Genomic DNA, 25,887 nt, shown 5'->3' with positions numbered 1-25,887 from the left:
GGTGGGTGGGGGGGATATAGGATTGAATAGTACATGGGGGGGGTATAGGTTGGAATGATACATTGGGGGTAGGGGGGATACAGGATTGAATGGTACATGGGGGGGGGAGGTATAGGTTGGAAGAATACATTCGGGGTTGGGGGTATAGGATGGAATGATACATTCAGGATGGGGAGCTATAGAAGGGAATGATGCATTGGGGGTATCGATGGAATGGTACATAGGGGTGGGCGGTATAGGACTGAATGGTACATTGGGGGTGGGGGGTTATCGCATGGAATGATACATTGGAGGTTGGTGTATCGGATGGAATAGTCCATTGGGGGTGGGGGGTATAGGATGGAATGATACATTGGAGGTGGGGGGTATCGGATGGAATAGTCCATTGGGGGTGGGGGGTATGGGATGGAATGATACATTGGAGGTGGGGGGGTACCGGATGGAATAGTCCATTGGGGGGTATCGGATGAATGGTACATAGGGCTGGGCAGTATAGGACTGAATGGTACATTGGGGGTGGGGGGGTATAGGATGGAATGATACATTGGAGGTGGGGGGTATCGGATGGAATAGTCCATTGGGGGTGGGGGGTGTATAGGATGGAATGATACATTGGAGGTTGGGTGTATTGGATGGAATAGTCCATTGGGGGTGGGGGGTATAGGATGGAATGGTACATAAGGCTGGGCAGTATAGGACTGAATGGTACATTGGGGGTGGGGGGGTATAGGATGGAATGATACATTGGAGGTGGGGTGTATCGGATGAATAGTCCATTGGGGGATGGGGGGTGTATAGGATGGAATGATACATTGGAGGTTGGGTGTATTGGATGGAATAGTCCATTGGGGTGGGGGGTATAGGATGGAATGATACATTTGGAGGTGGGGAGTATCGGATGAAATAGTCATTGGGGGTGGGGGGTATAGGATGGAATGATACATTGGAGGTTGGGTGTATTGGATGGAATAGTCCATTGGGGGTGGGGGGTATAGGATGGAATGATACATTGGAGGTGGGGGGTACCGGATGGAATAGTCCATTGGGGGGTATCGGATGGAATGGTACATAAGGCTGGGCAGTATAGGACTGAATGGTACATTGGGGGTGGGGGGGGTATAGGATGGAATGATACATTGGAGGTTGGGTGTATTGGATGGAATAGTCCATTGGGGGTGGGGGGTATAGGATGGAATGATACATTGGAGGTGGGGGGGTACCGGATGGAATAGTCCATTGGGGGGTATCGGATGGAATGGTACATAAGGCTGGGCAGTATAGGACTGAATGGTACATTGGGGGGTGGGGGGGTATAGGATGGAATGATACATTGGAGGTGGGGTGTATCGGATGGAATAGTCCATTGGGGATGGGGGGTGTATAGGATGGAATGATACATTGGAGGTTGGGTGTATTGGATGGAATAGTCCATTGGGGTGGGGGGTATAGGATGGAATGATACATTTGGAGGTGGGGAGTATCGGATGAAATAGTCCATTGGGGGTGGGGGGTATAGGATGGAATGATACATTGGAGGTTGGGTGTATTGGATGGAATAGTCCATTGGGGGTGGGGGGTATAGGATGGAATGATACATTGGAGGTGGGGGGTACCGGATGGAATAGTCCATTGGGGGGTATCGGATGGAATGGTACATAAGGCTGGGCAGTATAGGACTGAATGGTACATTGGGGGTGGGGGGGTATAGGATGGAATGATACATTGGAGGTGGGGGGTATCGGATGGAATAGTCCATTGGGGGTGGGGGAGTATAGGATGGAATGATACATTGGAGGTTGGGTGTATTGGATGGAATAGTCCATTGGGGGTGGGGGGAGTATAGGATGGAATGATACATTGGAGGTTGGGTGTATTGGATGGAATAGTCCATTGGGGGTGGGGGGTATAGGATGGAATGATACATTGGAGGTGGGGGTACCGGATGGAATAGTCCATTGGGGGGTATCGGATGGAATGGTACATAGGGGTGGGCAGTATAGGACTGAATGGTACATTGGGGGTGGGGGGTATAGGATGGAATGATACATTGGAGGTGGGGTGTATCGGATGGAATAGTCCATTGGGGGTGGGGTGTATAGGATGGAATGATACATTGGAGGTGGGGGGGTACCAGAGGGAATAGTCCATTGGGGTTGGGGGGGAATCGGATGGAATGGTACGGTGGATGGTGGTCTTCAGTGGTTTGGTCCTTGTCTCAGGTAGTGTACGAATAGTCGTGTCCTGTGAGGATGGATCGGAGGGGTCTCCACCTTCGTCTCTTCCCCCTCATTCAGGTGACATTTGGTCAGTCGGCTTCCGATCATCATCATCATTCCTCCACATGATGACCACATACCAGCAGGAAGTGAGGTATAAGTATTATGACTTTTCATAGTTGTTTTGTAGTGCATTATGGGTAGTCTGTGCTGGAATCTGGTCCCATCCTGAGTGCTCCCTGAACTCTGCAGACTCCAGTGTTCCATGTTCTCTGATATTGATATACATCCAGTCATCTAGAATGGATTTTGCACTTGTACGATGTTCTGTAAGGGTTGGTCATGTGTTCTATAAGGGGCTGCCCTTCTGCACTGTCACTGGATGGAACTCTTTTATATGCGCCAATCTGGACATTTGTTGCAATGCTCCGCCTCCTCTCTGGCTGCTCGGGGGAGGGCAGATACACACAGAGCTTCAGTGCTACAGTCTTCTTGTCTTTAACAACTTTGACCAGGACTGGGTGCAGCGATATTAAATCGTGTGATAGAGAGACCTCCCATTATGAACTGTCCAGATTGAGGATCTGATTGCCCCCCCCCCCCCCCAGATATTAATGAGGTGATGTACGCTATTATTGAGATAATTGTTCTGTAATAGGATGAAGAACACGGCTGGTCATAGCAGCCAATCAGTGTCTTTCACTGACCTGACTGTTCTCACCTTGAAGGTAAAATGTTCACCTGGTTTGCTATTGGTCACTGCACTCTTCATCACTAAGGGCTGGACTCAGAGTCCCGAACTGAGGAGAGGACACAATTCCCTTTACTGAGGCCCCGGTCTGTCCTCACATGTACCAGAGACAGTGGAGACTCTGCCAGGACCCCCATTGTCCTCCTCAGGAAGAGAGACTGCTGGGATCTGCTGACTCAGCCTCTCTGCGTCCCGTCTCCATGCGTCATCTCCATCTTCCAAACATGAGACCTTCCAACAACAAAGGACATTTTCCAGAACCAAAGTCAACTGTCACATTTCCAGGCCCGGGTGACAAGGACATAGTGGCCCAACTACTAGGTGGGGGGTGCCTCTGTTATATCATCTTCACTCCTGATCCTGGAGAAGGAAACAAACCCATGGAGTGATCACCTCTATCTCCCATGTACAAAATAGTGGGGGCTGTACTGACCCAGAGAACTAACGTGCCCCCCCCCCCCATTATACCCCTATCCCCCCTCTGTCCATCTATTATACCCAAATCCCCCCTCTGTCCTTCTATTATACCCCAATCCCCCCCTCTGTCCTTCTATTATACCCCAATCCTCCCTCTGTCCTTCTATTATACCCCAATCCCCCCTCTGTCCTTCTATTATACCCCAATCCTCCCTCTGTCCTTCTATTATACCCCAATCCCCCCTCTGTCCTTCTATTATACCCCAATCCCCCCCTCTGTCCTTCTATTATACCCCAATCCTCCCTCTGTCCTTCTATTATACCCCAATCCCCCCTCTGTCCTTCTATTATACCCCAATCCTCCCTCTGTCCTTCTATTATACCCCAATCCTCCCTCTGTCCTTCTATTATACCCCAATCCCCCCTCTATCCTTCTATTAGGGATGAGCCGAACACCCCCCGGTTCGGTTCGCACCAGAACCCGCGAACGGACCGAAAGTTCGCACGAACGTTAGAACCCCATTGAAGTCTATGGGACTCGAACGTTCGAAATCAAAAGTGCTCATTTTAAAGGCTAATTTGCATGGTATTGTCCTAAAAAGGGTTTGGGGACCCGGGTCCTACCCCAGGGGACATGTATCAATGCAAAAAAAACTTTTAAAAACGGCCGTTTTTTCGGGAGCAATGATTTTAATGATGCTTAAAGTAAAAAAAAAAAAAGTGAAATATTCCTTTAAATATCGTACCTGGGGGGTGTCTATAGTATGCCTGTAAAGTGACGCGTGTTTCCCATGTTTAGAACAGTCCCTGCACCAAATGTCATTTTTAAAGGAAAAAATCTCATTTAAAACTGCTTGCGGGTTTAATGTCATGTCGGGTCATGGCAATATGGATGAAAATCAGTGAGACAAACGGCATGGGTACCCCCCAGTCCATTACCAGGCCCTTTGGGTCTTGTATGGATATTAAGGGGAACCCCGCACCCAAATTAAAATAAGGAAAGGTGTGGGGCCACCAGGCCCTATATACTCTGAACAGCAGTATACAGGCGGTGCAAACAAGACAGGGACTGTAGGTTTGTTGTTAAGTAGAATCTCTTTGTAATTTTGAACATTTTTAACGTGTTTAGCTCCAGCCAAAAAATCTTTTCTAAGCTTTTTGGAAAACATAGGGAAGGGTTATCACCCCTGTGACATTTGTTTTGCTGTCTTTCCTCCTCTTCAGAAGATTTCACCTCACTTTTTTGTCCCAATGAAAAATGTTTTTTGAAAATTTGGGTTTTTTTGTGGAACAAGGATTGGAAAGCATCAGTGGAAAGGAGAAATTGTTTTCCCATATTAACTCTTACAGGAGAGAATTTCCCTTCCTAGGGGTAGATTTCATCTCACTTCCTGTTGTCTCCTTCCGTTTGCAAGTAGGAGTCGTTTGTAAGTTAGATGTTTGAAAGTAGGGTCCTGCCCTATATACTCAGCAGAAATTTGGGCCTTAGGTGTTGCTGTGGCCACAACACTGTAAGCCCTCACAGGGCCCTGCTGTGAAATATTAGATCAAGAATTGTAATTACATGCCCCTGTTGAACAGGAGCTGAAAAATTAGGCCTTAGGCACTGGTGCTGGTGCCACAACACTGCAACCCCTCACAGACACTCTAGTTGGAACGCAGGAACGAGCCCTGCTGCAAATTATTGCTTCAAAAATTGTAATTACACGCCCCTGTTAGACAGGGGCAGAAAAATTGGGCCTTAGGCACTGGTGCTGGTGCCACAACACTGCAACCCCTCACAGACACTCTAGTTGGAACGCAGGAACGAGCCCTGCTGCAAAGTATTGCATCAAAAATTGTAATTACACGCCCCTGTTAGACAGGGGCAGAAAAATTGGGCCCTAGGCACTGGTGCTGGTGCCACAACACTGCAACCCCTCACAGACACTCTAGTTGGAATGCAGGAACGAGCCCTGCTGCAAAGTATTACATCAAAAATTGTAATTACACGCCCCTGTTAAACAGGGGCTGAAAAATTGTGCCTTAGGCACTGGTGGTGGCGCCCAGAACCAAAAATGTTCTTACAAGCTATCAGCGTGATGATTGAGGAGGAAGAGGATAATTACTCAGGGATAGTCACTCAGCATCAGCATAGGCAGTCTTTGAAGGGATCTGAGATTTCAAAAAAAATTATTCGGTTACATCAGCATCAGGTGCTTGGTAGCTGGTGGTGATCCAAGACTCATTCATTTTTATGAAGGTCAGCCGATCGACCGAGTCAGTGGACAGACGCACCCTGTGATCGGTTACCACGCCTCCAGCAGCACTGAATGTGCGTTCCGAAAGAACGCTGGATGCAGGACAGGCCAGTAGCTCAATTGCATACTGTGCAAGCTCTGGCCAGTGATCCATCCTCAAGACCCAGTAACCCAGAGGATTTTCGGTGGGAAAGGTGTCCAAGTCTGATCTTGCCCCTAGGTATTCCTGCACCATGTAAAACAGACGCTGGCGATGGTTGCTGGAACCGATCATACCTTGGGGCTGCGGACCAAAAAATTGTCTGAACGCATCGGTCAGACGGCCACCTTCTCCACCGCTCCTTCTTTGACTGACCGAAGCCTCAGCAACACGTTGTCCAGAAACAGGAGTTTGTAACCTCCCAGTCTCTGGGAACGCGTTGCACAGACCTTTCTGCAAGGCCTCCCGAAGATGTTTCATCCTCTGCTCCCTCTGCGATGGCAAGATAAGGTCCGCAACCTTACCCTTGTAACGTGGATCAAGGAGGGTTGCCAGCCAGTATTGGTCCTTCTCCTTGATACCACGAATACGAGGATCCTTACGCAGGCTTTGCAGGATCAGGGAGGCCATGCAGCGTAGGTTTGCTGAGGCATTCGGTCCGGAGTCCTCTGGGTCACTAAGAACGACATGGTCCGCAGCCACCTCCTCCCAGCCACGTACAAGTCCATGTGTTTCTTGGGACTGATCCCTTAAAGACTGCTGCTGATGCTGAGTGCCAGGCTCCACCTCCATACTGACACAATCTTCCTCCTCCTCCTCTTCCTCCTCGTCCTCTTCCTGTGTGATCGGCGGGCACGCAGGAACACTGTCTGGATAAAGGGGGCCTTGAGAGCTAAGGAAGTCCTCCTCTTCCTGCCTCTGTTCTGCCTCAAGTGCCCTGTCCATTATTCCATGCAGCGTGTGCTCCAACAGGTGGACAAGGGGGACAGTGTCACTGATGCATGCACTGTCACTGCTCACCATCCTCGTGGCCTCCTCGAATGGTGACAGGACAGTGCATGCATCCCTGATCATGGCCCACTGGCGTGGGGAAAAAAAACCAAGCTCCCCTGACCCTGTCCTGGTGCCATAGTCGCACAGGTACTCATTGATGGCCCTCTGCTGCGTGTGCAGCCGCTGCAGCATGGCCAACGTTGAGTTCCACCTGGTGGGCATGTCACAGATTAGGCGGTTCTTGGGCAGGTTAAACTCCTTTTGGAGGTCCGTCAGACGAGCACTGGCATTATATGACCGGCGGAAATGCACACAGACTTTCCTGGCCTGCCTCAGGACATCCTGTAAGCCCGGGTACCTGCCCAAGAACCGCTGCACCACCAAGTTAAGGACGTGAGCCAAACAGGGCACATGGGTCATTTGTCCCTGTCGGAGGGCAGAGAGGAGGTTGGTGCCATTGTCGCAAACCACCATTCCTGCCTTAAGTTGGCGTGGCGTCAACCACCTCTGAACCTGCCCCTGCAGAGCTGACAGAACCTCTGCCCCAGTGTGGCTCCTGTCCCCCAAGCACACCAGCTCAAGCACCGCATGGCATCTTTTGGCCTGCGTACTTGCGTAGCCCCTTGAACGCCTACGGAGCACCGCTGGTTCCGAGGAAGAGGCCATGGAGGAAGAAGAAGAGGAGGGGGTGGAGGAGAGAGGTGTGTCACAATCAGCATTTTGGAGGCGTGGTGGCGGAACAACCTCCAACACTACTGCACCTTGTCCTGCATCCTTCCCAGCTGCCAGCAGAGTCACCCAATGCGCCGTGAAACTTAGGTAACGTCCCTGTCCATGCCTGCTGGACCATGAGTCAGCGGTAATATGCACCTTACCGCTGACCGCCCTGTCCAGCGAGGCATGGACATTGCCTTCCACATGCCGGTAGAGAGCCGGAATCGCCTTCCGTGAGAAAAAGTGGCGTTTGGGTACCTGCCACTGAGGAACCGCACATTCCACAAACTCACGGAAGGGGGCAGAGTCTACCAACTGAAAAGGCAGCAGTTGAAGTGCTAGCAATTTTGCCAAGCTAGCATTCAACCGCTGGGCATGTGGATGGCTGGGAGCAAACTTCTTTCGGCGGTGCAGCAGCTGGGGCAGGGAAATTTGCCTGGTACAATCTGACGTCGGTGTACCAAAAGCAGATTGCCCACAAGTACTTGGCTGTGACACACCTAATTCTACACCTTCATTCCTCTCACTGCAGGTCTCAGAGAGGACTGAAGGTCTAGTGGGGTTGGAAATCTCAGCTGATGAGGAGCAAGGAGAGATCCTCTTTGTTCTTTGGTGTGGGTCTTTTAGATACGCTTGCCAACGAACTGCATGGCAGGTCAACATATGTCTGGTCAAGCATGTGGTACCCAAGCGGGAGATATTTTGGCCACGCGAGATACGCTTGAGACATATGTTGCAAATAGCAGCGGTGCGATCTGATGCACTCGTCTCAAAAAAGGCCCACACCAAAGAACTTTTTGAATAACGCGCAGAGACTGCAGCGCCCTGCACATGTGGAGCTTTGGGGTGTGATGCAGTCAATGTGCTGCCCTTAGGCTGGCCCCTGGAGGGCATCCTGCCTCGTTGGTGATGTGCTGCCGCCTCCTCCTCCTCCTCCTCCTCCTCCTCCTCCTCCTCCTCCTCTCTCCTATCAGGCACCCACGTTGAGTCAGTGACCTCATCATCCCCTCCCTCCTCATCACTGGAGCAAACCTGGCAGTATGCTGCAGCAGGGGGAGCATGACTGCCAGATTGCTGTCCTTCTTGGGCACCCCCTCTGTCCGCGCTCATGTTACTGCCTTCATCGAGCTCAGTATCGTCATCAGAGCCTTCCAAACGCTGGGCATCCTCCTGGAGCATGTACCCAACACTGTGGTCAAACAGTTCGAGGGAATCCTCATGAGGACATGGTGGAGCTAGGGAAGGAGTCACTGATGACATTGAGCTGAGGGAAGAGGCCGCTGCTTTGCCAGACAAAGCACCCTGGGCATGGGTGAGAGAGGATGAGGAGGATGAGGACGGCTTGGTCATCCACTCGACCAAGTCTTCCGCATGTTGCGGCTCAACATGGCCAGCTGCCGAAAAAAAGGCCAAGCGTGTCCCATGGCCACGTGCTGATGAGGATGCACCGTCTCCACGACCAGCACTAGACACAGAGCCTGCTTGCCCTCTCTTATTGGCTTGTGACTGTCTGCCTCTCCTTCTTGGCCTTCCAGACATACTAATGGCCTGTAGCTGCACTAAGCTGGGATAGAACACCTGTAATTTTCTTCAAGTAGCTTTATATACTGTAACCAGACAAGCCTGCCTGTCAGTAGGAAGATAACAGGAACGGATCTAGCTGAACACTGTGAGCAGGACGCACTGTACTAAATGTAAATAGTCTAGCTGCCTGACCGTGGTACTAATAGGATCAAATAGAACACCTGTAATTTTCTTCAGGTAGCTTTATATACTGTAACCAGACAAGCCTGCCTGTCAGTAGGAAGATAACAGGAACGGATCTAGCTGTACACTGTGAGCAGGACGCACTGTACTAAATGTAAATAGTCTAGCTGCCTGACCGTGGTACTAATAGGATCAAATAGAACACCTGTAATTTTCTTCAGGTAGCTTTATATACTGTAACCAGACAAGCCTGCCTGTCAGTAGGAAGATAACAGGAACGGATCTAGCTGAACACTGTGAGCAGGACGCACTGTACTAAATGTAAATAGTCTAGCTGCCTGACCGTGGTACTAATAGGATCAAATAGAACACCTGTAATTTTCTTCAGGTAGCTTTATATACTGTAACCAGACAAGCCTGCCGGTCAGTAGGAATTTAACAGGAACGGATCTAGCTGAACACTGTGAGCAGGACGCACTGCACTAAATGTAAATAGCAGGAACGGATCTAGCTGAACACTGTGAGCAGGACGCACTGCACTAAATGTAAATAGCAGGAACGGATCTAGCTGAACACTGTGAGCAGGACGCACTGCACTAAATGTAAATAGCAGGAACGGATCTAGCTGAACACTGTGAGCAGGACGCACTGCACTAAATGTAAATTGCAGGAACGGATCTAGCTGAACACTGTGAGCAGGACGCACTGCACTAAATGTAAATAGTCTAGAAGATAACAGGAACGGATCTAGCTGAACACTGTGAGCAGGACGCACTGCACTAAATGTAAATAGCAGGAACGGATCTAGCTGAACACTGTGAGCAGGACGCACTGCATTAAATGTAAATAGTCTAGATAGAAGATAACAGGAACGGATCTAGCTAAACTGAATACAGTGTATATATATATATGCAACACCTGGGATGCATATATATACACAATACACTGTAAGTGCAGCTAACTGACTGACTGTTCTGCCTAATCTATCTAACTCAAATCAAATGACACTGTCTCTCTCTCTCTCTATCTCTCAGCACACCGGAACACACACTACACAGGGCCGCCGTGCAGGCGGCCTTATATAGTGTGGGGTGTGTACTAAATCCCCTGAGCCATAATTGGCCAAAGCCACCCTGGCTTTGGCCAATTACAGCTCTCTCTACTGACGGCGCTGTGATTGGCCAAGCATGCGGGTCATAGTGCATGCTTGGCCAATCATCAGCCAGCAATGCACTGCGATGCCGCAGTGAATTATGGGCCGTGACGCGCCACACGAATTTAGCGCGAACGGCCCATAACGTTCGCAATTCGGCGAACGATCGAACAGCCGATGTTCGAGTCGAACATGGGTTCGACTCGAACACGAAGCTCATCCCTACCTTCTATTATACCCCAATCCCCCCTCTGTCCTTCTATTATACCCCAATCCTCCCCTCTGTCCTTCTATTATACCCCAATCCTCCCTCTGTCCTTCTATTATACCCCAATCCTCCCCTCTGTCCTTCTATTATACCCCAATCCCCCCTCTATCCTTCTATTATACCCCAATCCCCCCTCTGTCCTTCTATTATACCCCAATCCTCCCCTCTGTCCTTCTATTATACCCCAATCCTCCCTCTGTCCTTCTATTATACCCCAATCCTCCCTCTGTCCTTCTATTATACCCCAATCCCCCCTCTATCCTTCTATTATACCCCAATCCCCCCTCTGTCCTTCTATTATACCCCAATCCTCCCCTCTGTCCTTCTATTATACCCCAATCCCCCCTCTGTCCTTCTATTATACCCCAATCCTCCCCTCTGTCCTTCTATTATACCCCAATCCCCCCTCTGTCCTTCTATTATACCCCAATCCCCCCTCTGTCCTTCTATTATACCCCAATCCCCCCTCTGTCCTTCTATTATACCCAAATCCTCCCTCTGTCCTTCTATTATACCCCAATCCTCCCCTCTGTCCTTCTATTATACCCCAATCCTCCCCTCTGTCCTTCTATTATACCCCAATCCCCCCTCTGTCCTTCTATTATACCCCAATCCTCCCTCTGTCCTTCTATTATACCCCAATCCCCCCTCTGTCCTTCTATTATACCCCAATCCCCCCTCTATCCTTCTATTATACCCCAATCCCCCCCTCTGTCCTTCTATTATACCCCAATCCCCCCTCTGTCCTTCTATTATACCCCAATCCTCTCTCTGTCCTTCTATTATACCCCAATCCCCCCTCTGTCCTTCTATTATACCCCAATCCCCCCTCTGTCCTTCTATTATATCCCAATCCCCCCCCTCTGTCCTTCAATTATACCCCAATCCTCCCCTCTGTCCTTCTAATATACCTCAATCCTCCCTCTGTCCTTCTATTATACCCCAATCCCCCCTCTGTCCTTCTATTATATCCCAATCCCCCCCTCTGTCCTTCTATTATACCCCAATCCTCCCTCTGTCCTTCTATTATACCCCAATCCCCCCTCTGTCCTTCTATTATACCCCAATCCTCCCTCTGTCCTTCTATTATACCCCAATCCCCCCCTCTGTCCTTCTATTATACCCCAATCCTCCCTCTGTCCTTCTATTATACCCCAATCCCTCCTCTGTCCTTCTATTATACCCCAATCCCCCCTCTGTCCTTCTATTATACCCCAATCCTCCCCTCTGTCCTTCTATTATACCCCAATCCCCCCTCTGTCCTTCTATTATACCCCAATCCCCCCTCTGTCCTTCTATTATACCCCAATCCCCCCTTCTGTCCTTCTATTATACCCCAATCCCCCCTCTGTCCTTCTATTATACCCCAATCCCCCCTCTGTCCTTCTATTATACCCCAATCCCCCCTCTGTCCTTCTATTATACCCCAATCCCCCCTTCTGTCCTTCTATTATACCCCAATCCCCCCTTCTGTCCTTCTATTATACCCCAATCCCCCCTCTGTCCTTCTATTATACCCCAATCCCCCCTCTGTCCTTCTATTATACCCCAATCCTCCCTCTGTCCTTCTATTATACCCCAATCCTCCCCTCTGTCCTTCTATTATACCCCAATCCCCCCTCTGTCCTTCTATTATACCCCAATCCCCCCTCTGTCCTTCTATTATACCCCAACCCCCCCTCTGTCCTTCTATTATACCCCAATCCTCCCTCTGTCCTTCTATTATACCCCAATCCTCCCCTCTGTCCTTCTATTATACCCCAATCCCCCCTCTGTCCTTCTATTATACCCCAATCCCCCCTCTGTCCTTCTCTTACACCCCAATCCCCCCTCTGTCCTTCTATTATACCCCAATCCTCCCCTCTGTCCTTCTATTATACCCCAATCCCCCCTCTGTCCTTCTATTATACCCCAATCCTCCCTCTGTCCTTCTATTATACCCCAATCCTCCCCTCTGTCCTTCTATTATACCCCAATCCCCCCTCTGTCCTTCTATTATACCCCAATCCCCCCTCTGTCCTTCTATTATACCCCAATCCTCTCCTCTGTCCTTCTATTATACCCCAATCCTCTCCTCTGTCCTTCTATTATACCCCAATCCCCCCTCTGTCCTTCTATTATACCCCAATCCTCCCTCTGTCCTTCTATTATACCCCAATCCCCCCTCTGTCCTTCTATTATACCCCAATCCTCCCTCTGTCCTTCTATTATACCCCAATCCCCCCCTCTGTCCTTCTATTATACCCAAGCCTCTCTCTGTCCTTCTATTATACCCCAATCCCCCTCTGTCCTTCTATTATACCCCAATCCTCCCTCTGTCCTTCTATTATACCCCAATCCTCCCTCTGTCCTTCTATTATACCCCAATCCTCCCTCTGTCCTTCTATTATACCCCAATCCCCCTCTGTCCTTCTATTATACCCCAATCCCCCCTCTGTCCTTCTATTATACCCCAATCCCCCTCTGTCCTTCTATTATACCCCAATCCTCCCTCTGTCCTTCTATTATACCCCAATCCCCCCTCTGTCCTTCTATTATACCCCAATCCTCCCCTCTGTCCTTCTATTATACCCCAATCCCCCCTCTGTCCTTCTATTATACCCCAACCCTCCCCTCTGTCCTTCTATTATACCCCAATCCCCCCTCTGTCCTTCTATTATACCCCAACCCTCCCCTCTGTCCTTCTATTATACCCCAATCCTCCCCTCTGTCCTTCTATTATACCCCAATCCTCCCTCTGTCCTTCTATTATACCCCAATTCCCCCTCTGTCCTTCTATTATACCCCAATCCCCCTCTGTCCTTCTATTATACCCCAATCCTCCCTCTGTCCTTCTATTATACCCCAATCCCCCCTCTGTCCTTCTATTATACCCCAATCCTCCCCTCTGTCCTTCTATTATACCCCAATCCCCCCTCTGTCCTTCTATTATACCCCAACCCTCCCCTCTGTCCTTCTATTATACCCCAATCCCCCCTCTGTCCTTCTATTATACCCCAACCCTCCCCTCTGTCCTTCTATTATACCCCAACCCTCCCCTCTGTCCTTCTATTATACCCCAATCCTCCCCTCTGTCCTTCTATTATACCCCAATCCCCCCTCTGTCCTTCTATTATACCCCAATCCTCCCTCTGTCCTTCTATTATACCCCAATCCTCCCTCTGTCCTTCTATTATACCCCAATCCCCCCTCTGTCCTTCTATTATACCCCAATCCCCCCTCTGTCCTTCTATTATACCCCAATCCCACCTCTGTCCTTCTATTATACCCCAACCCCCCCCCCCCCCGTCCTTCTATTATACCCCAATCCCCCCCTCTGTCCTTCTATTATACCCCAATCCCCCCCTCTGTCCTTCTATTATACCCCAATCCTCCCTCTGTCCTTCTATTATACCCCAATCCTCCCCTCTGTCCTTCTATTATACCCCAATCCCCCCTCTGTCCTTCTATTGTAAACCATGCATGAGCAATTGGGAAACCAGGAACAGTCCATGAAATGTTTTTATATTGCTGGTATTCCATCTGTGAGTATTTGTAGAACGATGTGAGTTGGTGAAGATGAATTGTGATTGGTTGTAATTTGTTCTTTGCCAAATAACCTTCATTGTGTCTTGTAGCAGCCAAGCCAACGGAACTCAGAACCAGAAATGTCTGCGGGTCAGGAACTGGGAGAACCGGACGCTGGCATACGACATGCTGAATGTCCAGACGGAGCAGGTAAGACAGAATGGCAGAAGAAAGGTTTGCCCAGAGGAAAGATAGGTCATCTACAGGATCATACAGTGCTTTCTTCATTGGGAACATAGCAGTCCCCCAGAACCTGACGTGAGATGTAGAACCATAAAAATTTCCAGACTTTTCCAGGGCCAGATGCGGATAACCCAGGACTGTCCCTGGAAAATTTACCAGCTACAGGAATGCTAAAGACTAAAAACTCATTAGGAGGGGTATTACAAAGGCATTTACCCCTCATGATATCCCAGCATCAGCATGCAATACATTGGCTTGTTATGATCACATGACGTCATCACATTGCCAGTTTTCCCTACATGAACTCTGGTGAAGTTTACCTTTTGGATTTGTAACCTGTTTCTTATAGGATGTGGCCTGTACCAAAGCCCGATGTCTGGGCTCCGTCATGTTTCCATCTCAGCTGATGTGTCCCCAACGTCAAGAACCAAAAAGTCCAGAAGAAATTCTTCCCAGGGCCAAAGACTTCATGAACCAGTACTACACCTCCATCAAAAGGTGACCAAATGTTATTTTTCATCTCAACTTGATGGACTTTAAGGTTTTTGCGTTATTTCAGTTTTGGGTAGAGCGTGAGATTAGGCAGCATATGAACCTTAATGGTGGAGATCAACCACCAGTGTCCACCTAAAAGTAAAATAACTTTTTCGTGGTCTAGCAGGAGATCAGGAATATACATGACTGGATAACATGGAGGACATGTCTTCTAATCCTCCACCTGTCATGAGAATTCATCATCATGTGAACACTCACACCTGTTCTTCAGCCGTGTTCTTCATATTATCAGTATCCAAATATGTAAATGCTCCATTCTGAGCACTGTGTCTCATCTGTGGATGTTGGCTGTTTTTCAGGCCAATAACTATTAGGCAGAGCTTCTTTATGGTGACAAAATAAGAAGCATAAGTCAATGTAGACGATGGAAACCCACCGATTACCTGCCTAGGCATTATATCACGTTCTATTAGTTGGATTTTGGACTACAACAAGAGGCGTGAGAATTTGTGGTATTGGTATCTCATTATTGAATTTCTCAGTATATAAGTCTGGGGGTGATTCATCTGATTGGTTTCAATTAAGAATTCATGTTGATGGACTCATTGTAGATACAACATCTGTATGTGGTCAGTAGGATGTCCTCTTCAGGCTCCCGATGATAGTTTGTATCCTTCTTCCAGGGCCCAGTCCAAAGCACACACAGAGCGTCTGAAGGAGGTTGAGCAGGAGATAATGTCCACAGGAACCTACCAACTCAAGGAGACCGAGCTGATCTTTGGAGCCAAGCAGGCGTGGCGGAACGCGTCTCGATGTGTGGGCCGGATTCAGTGGTCAAAGCTCCAGGTGGGAACAGCACACAGGCCGAGGTTTGATCTTGAGGAAAATTGATGGACTGAACCCTAGTCTGACAAATTGTTAGTGTCTCTGCATTTACTATGGTGGTTTGTATTCCTTCTTAGGTGTTTGATGCCAGAGATTGCAGGACCACCCATGAGATGTTCACCAACATCTGCAACCAATCAAGTACGCCACCAACAAGGGCAACATCAGGTATGATGTCCACCAATCTCCATCAAGAACCTACACACATTACAACCCACTGTAACTTCTTCATGCTCAAGTGTTTGCTTTGTCCGTGGTGGACTTCTCTCCAAATATGAGGGACTTGGTTCTGTACAAGTAGATTCCTTCATAAATTCTGAGTAATTCTCCTCCCATTTTTGTATACTTTTTTTTATTTTATTTTCCATTAAGAAGTTTGTTTGATGGGGCTTCTGTCCTCCCCAATGATCTCACAATGTCTTATCGCTTTTCTTTCAGGTCGGCCATCACCATCTTCCCGCAGAGAAAAGATGGAAGCTCAGATTTCCAGATATGGAACAATCAGCTGATACGATACGCGGGGTACAGGCAGCAAGATGACACGGTGGTGGGGGATCCGGCCAACGTGGAGCTAACTGAGGTGGGATTTCTTATATTCCCTCTAGGTCCGGCCATAGATGACTAAAGCTTGGGCAACATCTGCTCTGCAGTTATAGAACCCTCATCCAGTTCCTCCATAGTTCGTCCGCACCGTTCCGTTTTTATCCACCTCCTCACAACTCTCCTCCCCTCACAATAATAATACATCTCTCAGCATCCCCCACCACTTTTGCCTACTACCACAACCTCTGCGTGTGACCTTACCCACTGAGCCACCACTTCACATGTCTGTCACTCCTCATGAGTCCACCACTTCCATTTCCTACATCCTTCAATACTAATCCGCCATCTTGCTGCTTTCAGTTTTTGTTTAAGAACTAAATTTACAATGCATTACCTTCTTTCTGTCTGCTGGAAGCCATCTTCAAGGGCCCAGCCAGTTCCCGTCATGAAGGGTCTGGCTAGCTCCTGTCCTCAAGGGCTCGGCCAGTTCCCGTCATCAATGGCTCGGCCAGTTCCCGTCATCAATGGCCCGGCCAGTTCCCGTCATCAATGGCCCGGCCAGTTCCCGCCATCAATGGCCCGGCCAGTTCCCGCCATCAATGGCCCGGCCAGTTCCCGCCATCAATGGCCCGGCCAGTTCCCGTCTGTGCACCCTTCTGCTGCCCCCTTTACTGCTCTTTGCACCCCTCTTATGCCCTCCACACACTTCACTGCATTCTTAGTAGTCCACAAATATACAAAGAGATTGATCGCACTCCAATTGGCAAGAAATCCAACAAAGTTTATTGATCTGTCTGTGATAGCTTTTACTATGGATTTAAACAGGCAGGGAGCAAGATGTTACTGCATTTCCCGCAATATGCGCTTAAACATATCAAGATAATCATCTGTTATGATTAAGTGCATGATGCATGAAACGCGTTATCCTTGCCAATTCAGCCACCAGCGTGCCCTGCCCTTTCATGATTGTTGAAATTGTTACACTCCATGTTTGCTGTCCCATATTGTCCTTCCTCATCTGTTCACCTATTGGTTTAATATTCTCATATACCTGCCATTTCCTTTACAGCTCTGTGTTCAGCTTGGCTGGAAGCCAAAAGGTGGAAGATTTGACGTGTTACCTCTCCTGCTACAAGCCAATGGGGACGACCCGAAACTCTTTGAGATTCCTGCAGAACTCATTACGGAGGTGCCCCTTCGACACCCGCAGTGAGTGCTGGGCCCCCAGTGCCTGTAACATGTTGGATTTCTGTGATGAAGCTCCAGTCTAACATTGGTTCATCTCCCCCCCAGATACGAATGGTTCGCAGACCTGGGATTGAAGTGGTACGCCTTACCTGCTGTCAGCAACCTCCTCCTGGAGATCGGAGGTCTGGAGTTCCCGGCGGCACCATTCAATGGCTGGTATATGAGCACCGAGATTGGGATGCGGAACCTGTGTGACTCCTCCCGATACAACATATCCGAGGTCAGGGGCCCCTACCATGGAGGGAAATCTGTTTTTCTCTGAGCTATTCAGAATGGGGGATTCAACTCTCAGAAACAGCAGACAATAAGTAAAAATCTGTGAGCTGCTTCTGATTTCTAGGAGAGAAAGTGAGGAGGTCCTCTCTGTGTGCCTTTCATCTGAGAGTCATATGTCCACTGCAGCCACAATCAGCAGGGTTTTCACACTGCCTCTAGGTAGGGCCATCTACACTCACTGGCCACTTTATTAGGTCCCCCTTGCTGGTCCCGGGATGGGCCCCCTTTGGCCTTCATTCTTGGGTACTGTCTAGATACCGAGTACTCCCCATTTATCACCACCCTCTGAACTCGCCCTTGTAGCCAGTTTTCAATCCATCTACTCACCCTATGGTCCATGCCAACGGACCTTATTTTGTACAGTAAACGTTTATGGGGAACTGTGTCAAATGCTTTTGCAAAATCCAGATACATCATGTCTATGGGCCTTCCTTTATCTAGATGGCAACTCACCTCCTCATAGAAGGTTAATAGATTGGTTTGGCAAGAACTATTCTTCATGAATCCATGCTGATTACTGCTAATGATACCGTTCTCATTACTAAAATCTTGTGTATCGTCCCTTATCATCCCCTCCAAGAGTTTACATACTATTGATGTTAGGCTAACTGGTCTGTAATTCCCAGGGATGTATTTTGGGCGCTTTTTAAATATTGGTGCTACATTGGAGAAAAGCCAATCAGCTGGTACCATTCCAGTCAGTAGACAGTCAGTAAAAATTAGAACCAACGGTCTGGCAATTACTTGGCTGAGTTCCCTAAGTACCCTCGGGTGCAAGCCATCTGGTCCCGGTGATTTATTAATGTTAAGTTTCCCAAGTCTAATTTTAATTCTGTCCTCTGTTAACCATGGAGGTGCTTCCTGTGATGTGTCCTGAGGATAAACACTGCATTTTCGGTTATTGAAGCCCCCCCGATTCACTCATGAAGACTGAGGAGAAGAATAAATTCAATACCTTCACCATCTCCCCATCCTTTGTAACCAGATGTCCTTCCTCATTCTTTATGGGGCCAATATGGTCTGTCCTCCCTTTTTTACTGTTTACATACTTAAAGAATTTCTTGGGATTTTTTTTTGCTCTCCTCCGCTATGTGTCTTTCATGTTCTATCTTAGCCGTCCTAATTGCACCCTTACATTTCTTGTTGCATTCTTTATAAAGTCTGAATGCTGAGGATGATCCCTCAACTTTGTATTTTTTGAAGGCCTTCTCCTTTGCTTTTATATGCATTTTTACATTGGAGTTAAGCCATCCAGGACTTTTGTTCGCTCTTTTAAATTTATTACTCAATGGGATACATTGGCTAATGCCCTTATTTAATATGCTCTTAAAGCAAACCCATCTCTCCTCTGTATTCTTTGTTCCTAATATTTTATCCCAATTTATGCCTTTTAGCAAGGTTTGTAGTTTAGGGAAGTTGGCTTTTTTGAAATTCAGTGTCTTTGTATTCCCTTTATGTTTCCTATTTGTGCGATTTATACTGAAGCCAATTGACCTGTGATCGCTGTTGCCTAAATTGCCAGTAATTCCACATCCGTGATCAGGTCTGTATTGTTGGTAATCAGTAGATCCAGTAATGTTTTATTTCTAGTTGGTGTGTCTACCATCTGACCCATAAAATTGTCCTGCAAGACATTAAGGAACTGGCGAGCCTTAAATGAATGCACGGTTCCCTCCGCCCAGTCTATGTCTGGATAATTAAAATCCCCCATTATGATAACACTTCCCATCCTTGCTACTAATCCAAATTGTGATAGGAGATCCGTCTCCACTTCCTCCCTCAGGTTAGGGGGCCTATAGCATACTCCCAGTATTATTTTCCCCTTAGCTTCATCCCTTTGGAGCTCTACCCATAAGGATTCCACCTCCTCTCTAGCTCCCTCAGTGATGTCATCTCTCACATTCACTTGTACATTATTCTTGATCCTCCTCGTACAACAGTATCTCTAGTTCTCCCATCTTGTCTGCCAGGCTCCTGGCATTGGTGAACATGCCAAGTAGTTTAGACCGGTCGCATATTGTCCTCTTATTGGGTGTTCCGAGATTGCAACTAGGACTTGCTACTATACTTACCTTGGGTTTATGTGCTTTAGTCAACCTACCACTAATGCCCCCAATACTACCCTCTGGAATATCTTCCGAGCTGACTATCTCTACCTCTGGAACCCCCCCCCCCCCCCCCATCGCCTAGTTTAAAAACCCCTCTAATTTTTTGGCCATCTTCATTCTCAGCAGATCTGCACCCTCCTCATTTAGGTGCAGTCCGTCCCTTCTATAGTACCGGTTATCAACTGAGAAGTCGGCCCAGTCCTCCAGGAACCCAAACCCCTCCTTACTACAAAAGCTCCTCAGCCAATTTACTTCCCTAATCTCCCTCTGCCTTTCTGGTGTGGCTCGATGTACCGGTAGTATTCCTGAGAATACTACCTTGGAGGTCCTTTTCCACAATTTAGCTCCCAAGTCCCTAAAATCGTTCTTTAGGACACTCCATCTGCCTCTGACTTTGTCATTGGTGCCAACGTGCACCATGACAGCCGGGTCTTCCCCAGCACCTCCCAGTAATCTGTCCACAAGATCCGTGATGTGCCGAACCCGAGCGCCCGGTAGACAACATACAGTTCGGCGCTTCAGGTCTTTGTCACAGATTGCCCTCTGTCTTTCTAAGAATTGAGTCCCCTACCACCCTTGACTCTGTGCCTTCTGAATTGTAGCTCAGGGGCCCACACTTTGGACCCTTCCCTGGGTCCCCCTCTAGCTATAACCTAGACTGTACATTCTACAAGTCCCGCTCATCAGCACAGGGCTGTATGCAGGGCTGTATGCAGGAAATGCCTCCTAGTGCCGTGTTTATAGACGTACAGAGGGTGGATAACAAGTACCCAGAATCCCCCCTATTGTTTATGGTGGCGATGATTGATTTATTTACTCATTTATTTAATTGTCATGCTTTACAATTCATATAAAAAATATTTACTTATTTTGGTTTGTAGGTCCCCTTTTCATATTAGACATTTTCTATGCTTGCAGGACGTGGCTAAACGCCTGGGCTTGGACACCAAGAAATCCTCATCGCTGTGGAAGGACCGGGCAGCTTTGGAGATAAACATTGCCGTCCTGTACAGCTACCAGGTACCATGATATCAAAGCAGCCGTGTGTGTTCCAGCTAACCCCCTCCCCATTTGCCGGCTGGCGCCCTCCCCATTTGTCGGCTGGCTCCCTCCCCATTTGCCGGCTGGCGCCCTCCCCATTTGCCGACTGGCACCCTCCCCTTGTGCCGACTGGCGCCCTCCCCTTGTGCCGGCTGGCGCCCTCCCCTTGTGCCGACAGGAGCCCTCCCCTTGTGCCGGCTGGCGCCCTCCCCTTGTGCCGGCTGGCGCCCTCCCCTTGTGCCAACTGGCGCCCTCTCCAAGTGCCGACTAACCCCTACCTGTGCCCACTGACCCCCTTCTGACTTACTGTAGCAATCGCAAAAGGTCTGACTGCGCCCTGTCACTGGTGTACAAATGAACTGAAGCATAAAAAAGCAAACCCATGGGGGAGAATAGCCCAGAATTACAAACTTAGAGAGACTAAAGCTTTCATATTGAGAAGGAGAGATTACTCCAGATCAAATCTGTCCCGAAAATTGAGCTATGTCAGAAGCACGGTGTCTTGCTGTCTGGTACTGGGCCAACGTCACAATTTTGGTTGTTTTTTTTTTTTGTGTCAGAACTGTTTCTTGTCGCATTCACATCAATAGGATTACTAAAGAAATTCAAAGCAAGTGGATGCAGCTCAGACGACGGTCAGGTTCCGGTCAGATCTAAGTCCAAAGCCCTTTGACATAGACCCTTATCGTGTATTCGAGTGTTAATCTGTTTCAGGAAATTAATCATTTATAATTTAAAATTTAATTGTGCATTTCTCAGTGATAAGAGATGGATTGACCATTACATTTTGTTAGTTAGGTTGGTCCTGTAGCATGGCTCAGCAACCATCTTTAGGAAAGGCAGTCAAAAGATCTGCCAACTAAAGGTTCACATGTCTCCTAATCAATCTGTCTGTCTCATAGAGTGATAAAGTCACCATTGTAGACCACCATGCCGCTACAGAGTCCTTCATGAAGCATCTGGAACATGAGAACCGCCAGCGAGGAGGCTGCCCAGCAGACTGGGTGTGGATTGTACCTCCGATGTCTGGAAGTCTGACCCCTGTATTTCACCAAGAGATGGTCAACTACCTCCTGTCCCCTTCCTTTCTCTATCAGGTACCAAAGCACTGAGACAGCAGGGTCTATTGTATGCACTGATTTGGACATTGAAGAATGCACCTTGGTGATCTAGCTCTAATAGACATCTACTACTCACTAAGTTACTCTTCACTGAAATTGGAATTCATCCCTCTATATGTTGGATTCTCCTCCATGTCTCTCATCTCTCTGTATGTTGGGTCTTCTTCCAGGTTTCCCATTCTTTCATCTATCCACGTTTTGAGTCCTGCTCTGTCTCCCATCGCCTATCTTTTTTTGATGGGTCTTCCTTTTGTTTCCTAATCTCTCATCTGTCTGTGTTGGGTATTTTTCCATGTCTTTCCTTCTCAAATCTCTGCATGTTGGAGCTTCCTTTTTATATCTCCCATTCCCTCCTCTCTGTATGTGTTGGATTATCCTCCATGTCTCCCATTCTGTCATATTTGTCTTGGGTCTTCCTTCACGTGTCCTGTTCTCTGTTCCTCCGTCTTTCATTTTCTCATATCTTTTGTGTTGGGTCCTCCTTTTTGTCTCCCATTCTCTCATTTCTCTGCGTGTTGAGTCGTCTTCCATGTCTCCCATTCTCTTTGTGTTGGGCCTTCCTTCACGTCCCTCATTCTTTCATCTTTCTATTTGTTGGTTCTCCTTCCATGTCTCCCATTCTGTGTGTGTTCAGTCTTCCATTCCCATCGTGTCTTGGCCTTGCTTTGTGCCTCATCATCACTGACCTCTGGGCAATGTTGGTATTACAGCCGGACCCCTGGAAGTATCACATTTGGAAAGGTTCTCAGAGCACCATCACCCGGAAGAGGACCTTCAAAGAAGTTGCCAAGTAAGCAGCTAACTACACAGCTGATATAACATACTGCATATGTGACCTGCCATAAATGTGTACTTCTGTTCAGTGATTTACAAACCAATGCCAGACTGCATAGTTGGTGGGTGAAACCCCTATTGTAAGTCTGCATCTAGGCAGCTTGAAGGGGTGCCATGGTAAATTTAAACAGATAACTGGCCATAAGTATCATACGTTTTGGGTAATAGAAAGATGTGGGGGGTGGCATAAGCTGAGTCTGAGCTTGTGACAATAGAAGCTGGAGAAGATCTTCATCATTTGGGGCTTCTGAAGGTAGGTGGTCATGCATGACTTGCCTCCTGTCTGCATAGTGATCACAGAGTCACTTTTATATATGAGCTTCCATTAGATATGCGGTAAACTATAAAATAGCCAGGCTTCCCGGTTCCTCTCCAGTGCTCTCTCGGGCATGGTTCTCTAAGCGGCTTTATTGCCTGAAACATTTTAGGTTTAAAGCACTGGGCCATGCTGTAGATTCTGGTTGGTTCACAGTGTGGGACCTCCCATTCTTATTGAAAAATGCATATAAAAAATAGATTTAGACAGCTCGATTAGCAGCATGTAAAGGGAATTTGCACTGGGAGAAATATGGTGGTGTCGTTGCTGACCTTCTTCAAGGCTAGTTGCCTGACCTTCATGATTATCCTCCAGCTTCAATAAGTTTTGAGCCCCTAACCTGAAGCAAGAATGGGGGATCTGATTTTTTTTTTTTCCTGTGCCTTTGCTGGCTGCACACTTGCCCGAAGCCAGGGACCCAGAGATAGCATTGAAGTAAGAGGATTAACATGACAACTAGACAACATTGTTACTACTTTCAGGGGTATCCCTTTTAATGAGATCTAAATGAATACAAAGTGGTGTTTTATGACTGCTGGGGTTCCGCTGAGGTTTGTTTCAGCAGTTATGTCTTTTCATTCATGGCACAATGAGTCCGGGGCCAGTACAGAGATCCTTCTCATTTCCTTTCAGTGCTGTGAAATTCTCTGCCAAGCTGATGGGGCAGGCCATGGCCCGTCGGGTAAAAGCCACCATTCTGTATGCCACTGAGACTGGCCGCTCCGAGACCTACGCACACAAACTCTCCAACATCTTTTCTCACGCCTTCGACCCCAAGGTAAGAGCATGGAGATGATGGGGGGGGGGGGGGGGGGGGGGGGGGGGTGTCAGTCGGAGGGTTTTATTGGGAAATTTGGGACAATGGAACTCCCCAATCAGAATCGCTCAGTTCAATCACCTCACCAGAATCTTCAGAAAGTGTCTGAGAAATCAGGTGCTCTCAATCATGGGGAGCCCACTTACCCTGAGATGGGGAAGAGGCATTGCTCATGAGGCATGTAGATCAAGTCAAACTCTGGACAAAACCCCCTTTTTTTTATGTCTTTTTTGATTGGTTATGTGGTTGGATACTCTAACAGGTCATTGTCCTTTTGTCCCCATTGGGGAGATTCCCCCCTCACTTCCTGCTGCAAAGACAAAACAGGAAGAGGAAGGAAGTCATTCCAGCTTGGACAGCAATTAAAACCTGACAGAGGTTTGTCTTCTCCTGTAAGCTGGTCAGCTCTCTGGGGTCCTCTCAGCAGTGTCAAGAACTAGGGTCCATCTAAGGCTCTCAGGGGCCCTTCCAGCGAAGTTTTTCATGGGTCCTCCGAGCAGTGCCATGAACCAGAGTCAACCAAAGTCTCTTGGGGTCCATCTAGCAGTGCCAAGATCTAGGGTCAATCTAAGGCTCTCAGGGGTCCTTCTAGAAGTACCAAGAACCAAGGTTTATCAAAGGTTCTCAGGGGCCCTTCTAGTAGTAGCAGGAACCAGGGTCTATGTAAGGCTCTCAGGGGTCCTCCTAGCAGTGCCAAGAACTAGGGTTCATCTAAGACTTGTAGGGGCCCTCCTAGCAGTGTCAACAACAAGGCTTCATTAAAGGCTCTTGGTGGCCCTGCTAGCAGTGTCGAGAACCAGGATTAATTAAAGGTTCTCAGGGATCCTCCCAGTATGGACAAGAACCAGGGTCTATTTAAGGCTCTCATAGCCTGCCTCCCTAACAGTGCCAAGAACCAGTGTCCATCTAAGACTCAACGCTGCCAAGGACTAGGGTCCATCCAAGGTTCTCAGGGGTCCTCCTAGCAGTATCAAGAACCAGGGTCCATCTGAGGATGGCCAGATCCACCCAAACCAATCATCACCTAGCTGATAATGGGACAATTCAGGGTTACCACTGGGGGAAAATGAAGAATGTTCCTGATGCCAGAATTGCCTGTTACCAGCAACTGTTCCCTAAAATGAATCACCGCTCAGGTAGACCTGCTTCCAGGTGTGTATGAGTAAATCTTTCAGAGGAGGGGAGTCCCAGGTGCTGGCTAAATGCAAATTGAAGCAAGGTTTGAAACAGGAAAATCTGGATGCCGCACACCAGATAAAGTTGAAAAATCTTCTTTGTCCTGTATTTTTGATGATCCAAGTTTTACAATAAAGAAGATTTTTCAACTTTATCCGGTGTGCGGCATCCAGATTTTCCTGTTTCAAACCTAACTGATCCTTAAAGCAGGTTTAAACCTGGGAAGTCCTTGATGAGAGAAAAAAAAGCTTGATATCTGATTGGGTTACACAATATTCTGTAGAAATGGGAGCTGTTCAGCTCCAGGTGTCACCACTCATATTCCAGTATGGGGGAGGTATGGGGGGGGGATCTGTATTAGACTGGCATGGATTCCGGGGTATAGCCTTCTCTGTAAATCTCTCTATAGGTCATCTGTATGGACCAGTACGACACGATCAGCCTGGAGCACGAGACTCTGGTATTGGTGGTGACCAGCACCTTTGGCAATGGCGATCCTCCAGAGAATGGTGAGGTAAGTGCCCCTACTACAACCAACCTGCAGTCACCAGAGAGGTGTCATCCAGTGTACTGAGAGGATATCCCTATGTTCTGATGTCTGGAAATTGTCATTAAAGTGACTGGTGAAATAGAGGTGTTGGTGGCGCTGCCAATTAATGCTTGCTTAAACAGCTGTGTGCAAACTATACAAATGAACCAATAAAAGGTGAAAGGTGCATCTCTCCACAAAACCCCAACATATATGTCAACCTTATTATCCCGCAATCTCATGTGACAATCCATTCTCAAAGGTAAACCAATCAATGTCCCCCAGGAGAAGTGCTATAATGCTTAAATA

General features: G+C 48.1%; 1 protein-coding gene across 1 annotated transcript in view; it reads left to right on the top strand.

The window, feature by feature from the left end:
- The window catches only part of NOS3 (nitric oxide synthase 3), a 67,921-nt gene that overhangs the window by 15,075 nt on the left and 26,959 nt on the right, over nt 1-25,887 (top strand). Inside the window, 13 exon segments of the mRNA XM_073632574.1 lie at nt 14,057-14,156; nt 14,539-14,687; nt 15,368-15,530; nt 15,647-15,701; nt 15,704-15,737; nt 16,008-16,149; nt 17,182-17,321; nt 17,406-17,580; nt 20,663-20,764; nt 21,688-21,882; nt 22,617-22,696; nt 23,690-23,834; nt 25,459-25,563. Of these exon segments, the coding sequence (XP_073488675.1) occupies nt 14,057-14,156; nt 14,539-14,687; nt 15,368-15,530; nt 15,647-15,701; nt 15,704-15,737; nt 16,008-16,149; nt 17,182-17,321; nt 17,406-17,580; nt 20,663-20,764; nt 21,688-21,882; nt 22,617-22,696; nt 23,690-23,834; nt 25,459-25,563 (1,585 nt within the window).

The sequence above is a fragment of the Aquarana catesbeiana genome, linkage group LG05 (assembly GCF_042186555.1).
Source record: "Aquarana catesbeiana isolate 2022-GZ linkage group LG05, ASM4218655v1, whole genome shotgun sequence".
NCBI lineage: Eukaryota > Metazoa > Chordata > Amphibia > Anura > Ranidae > Aquarana > Aquarana catesbeiana.
This window is presented reverse-complemented; position numbering and strand designations above follow the sequence as displayed.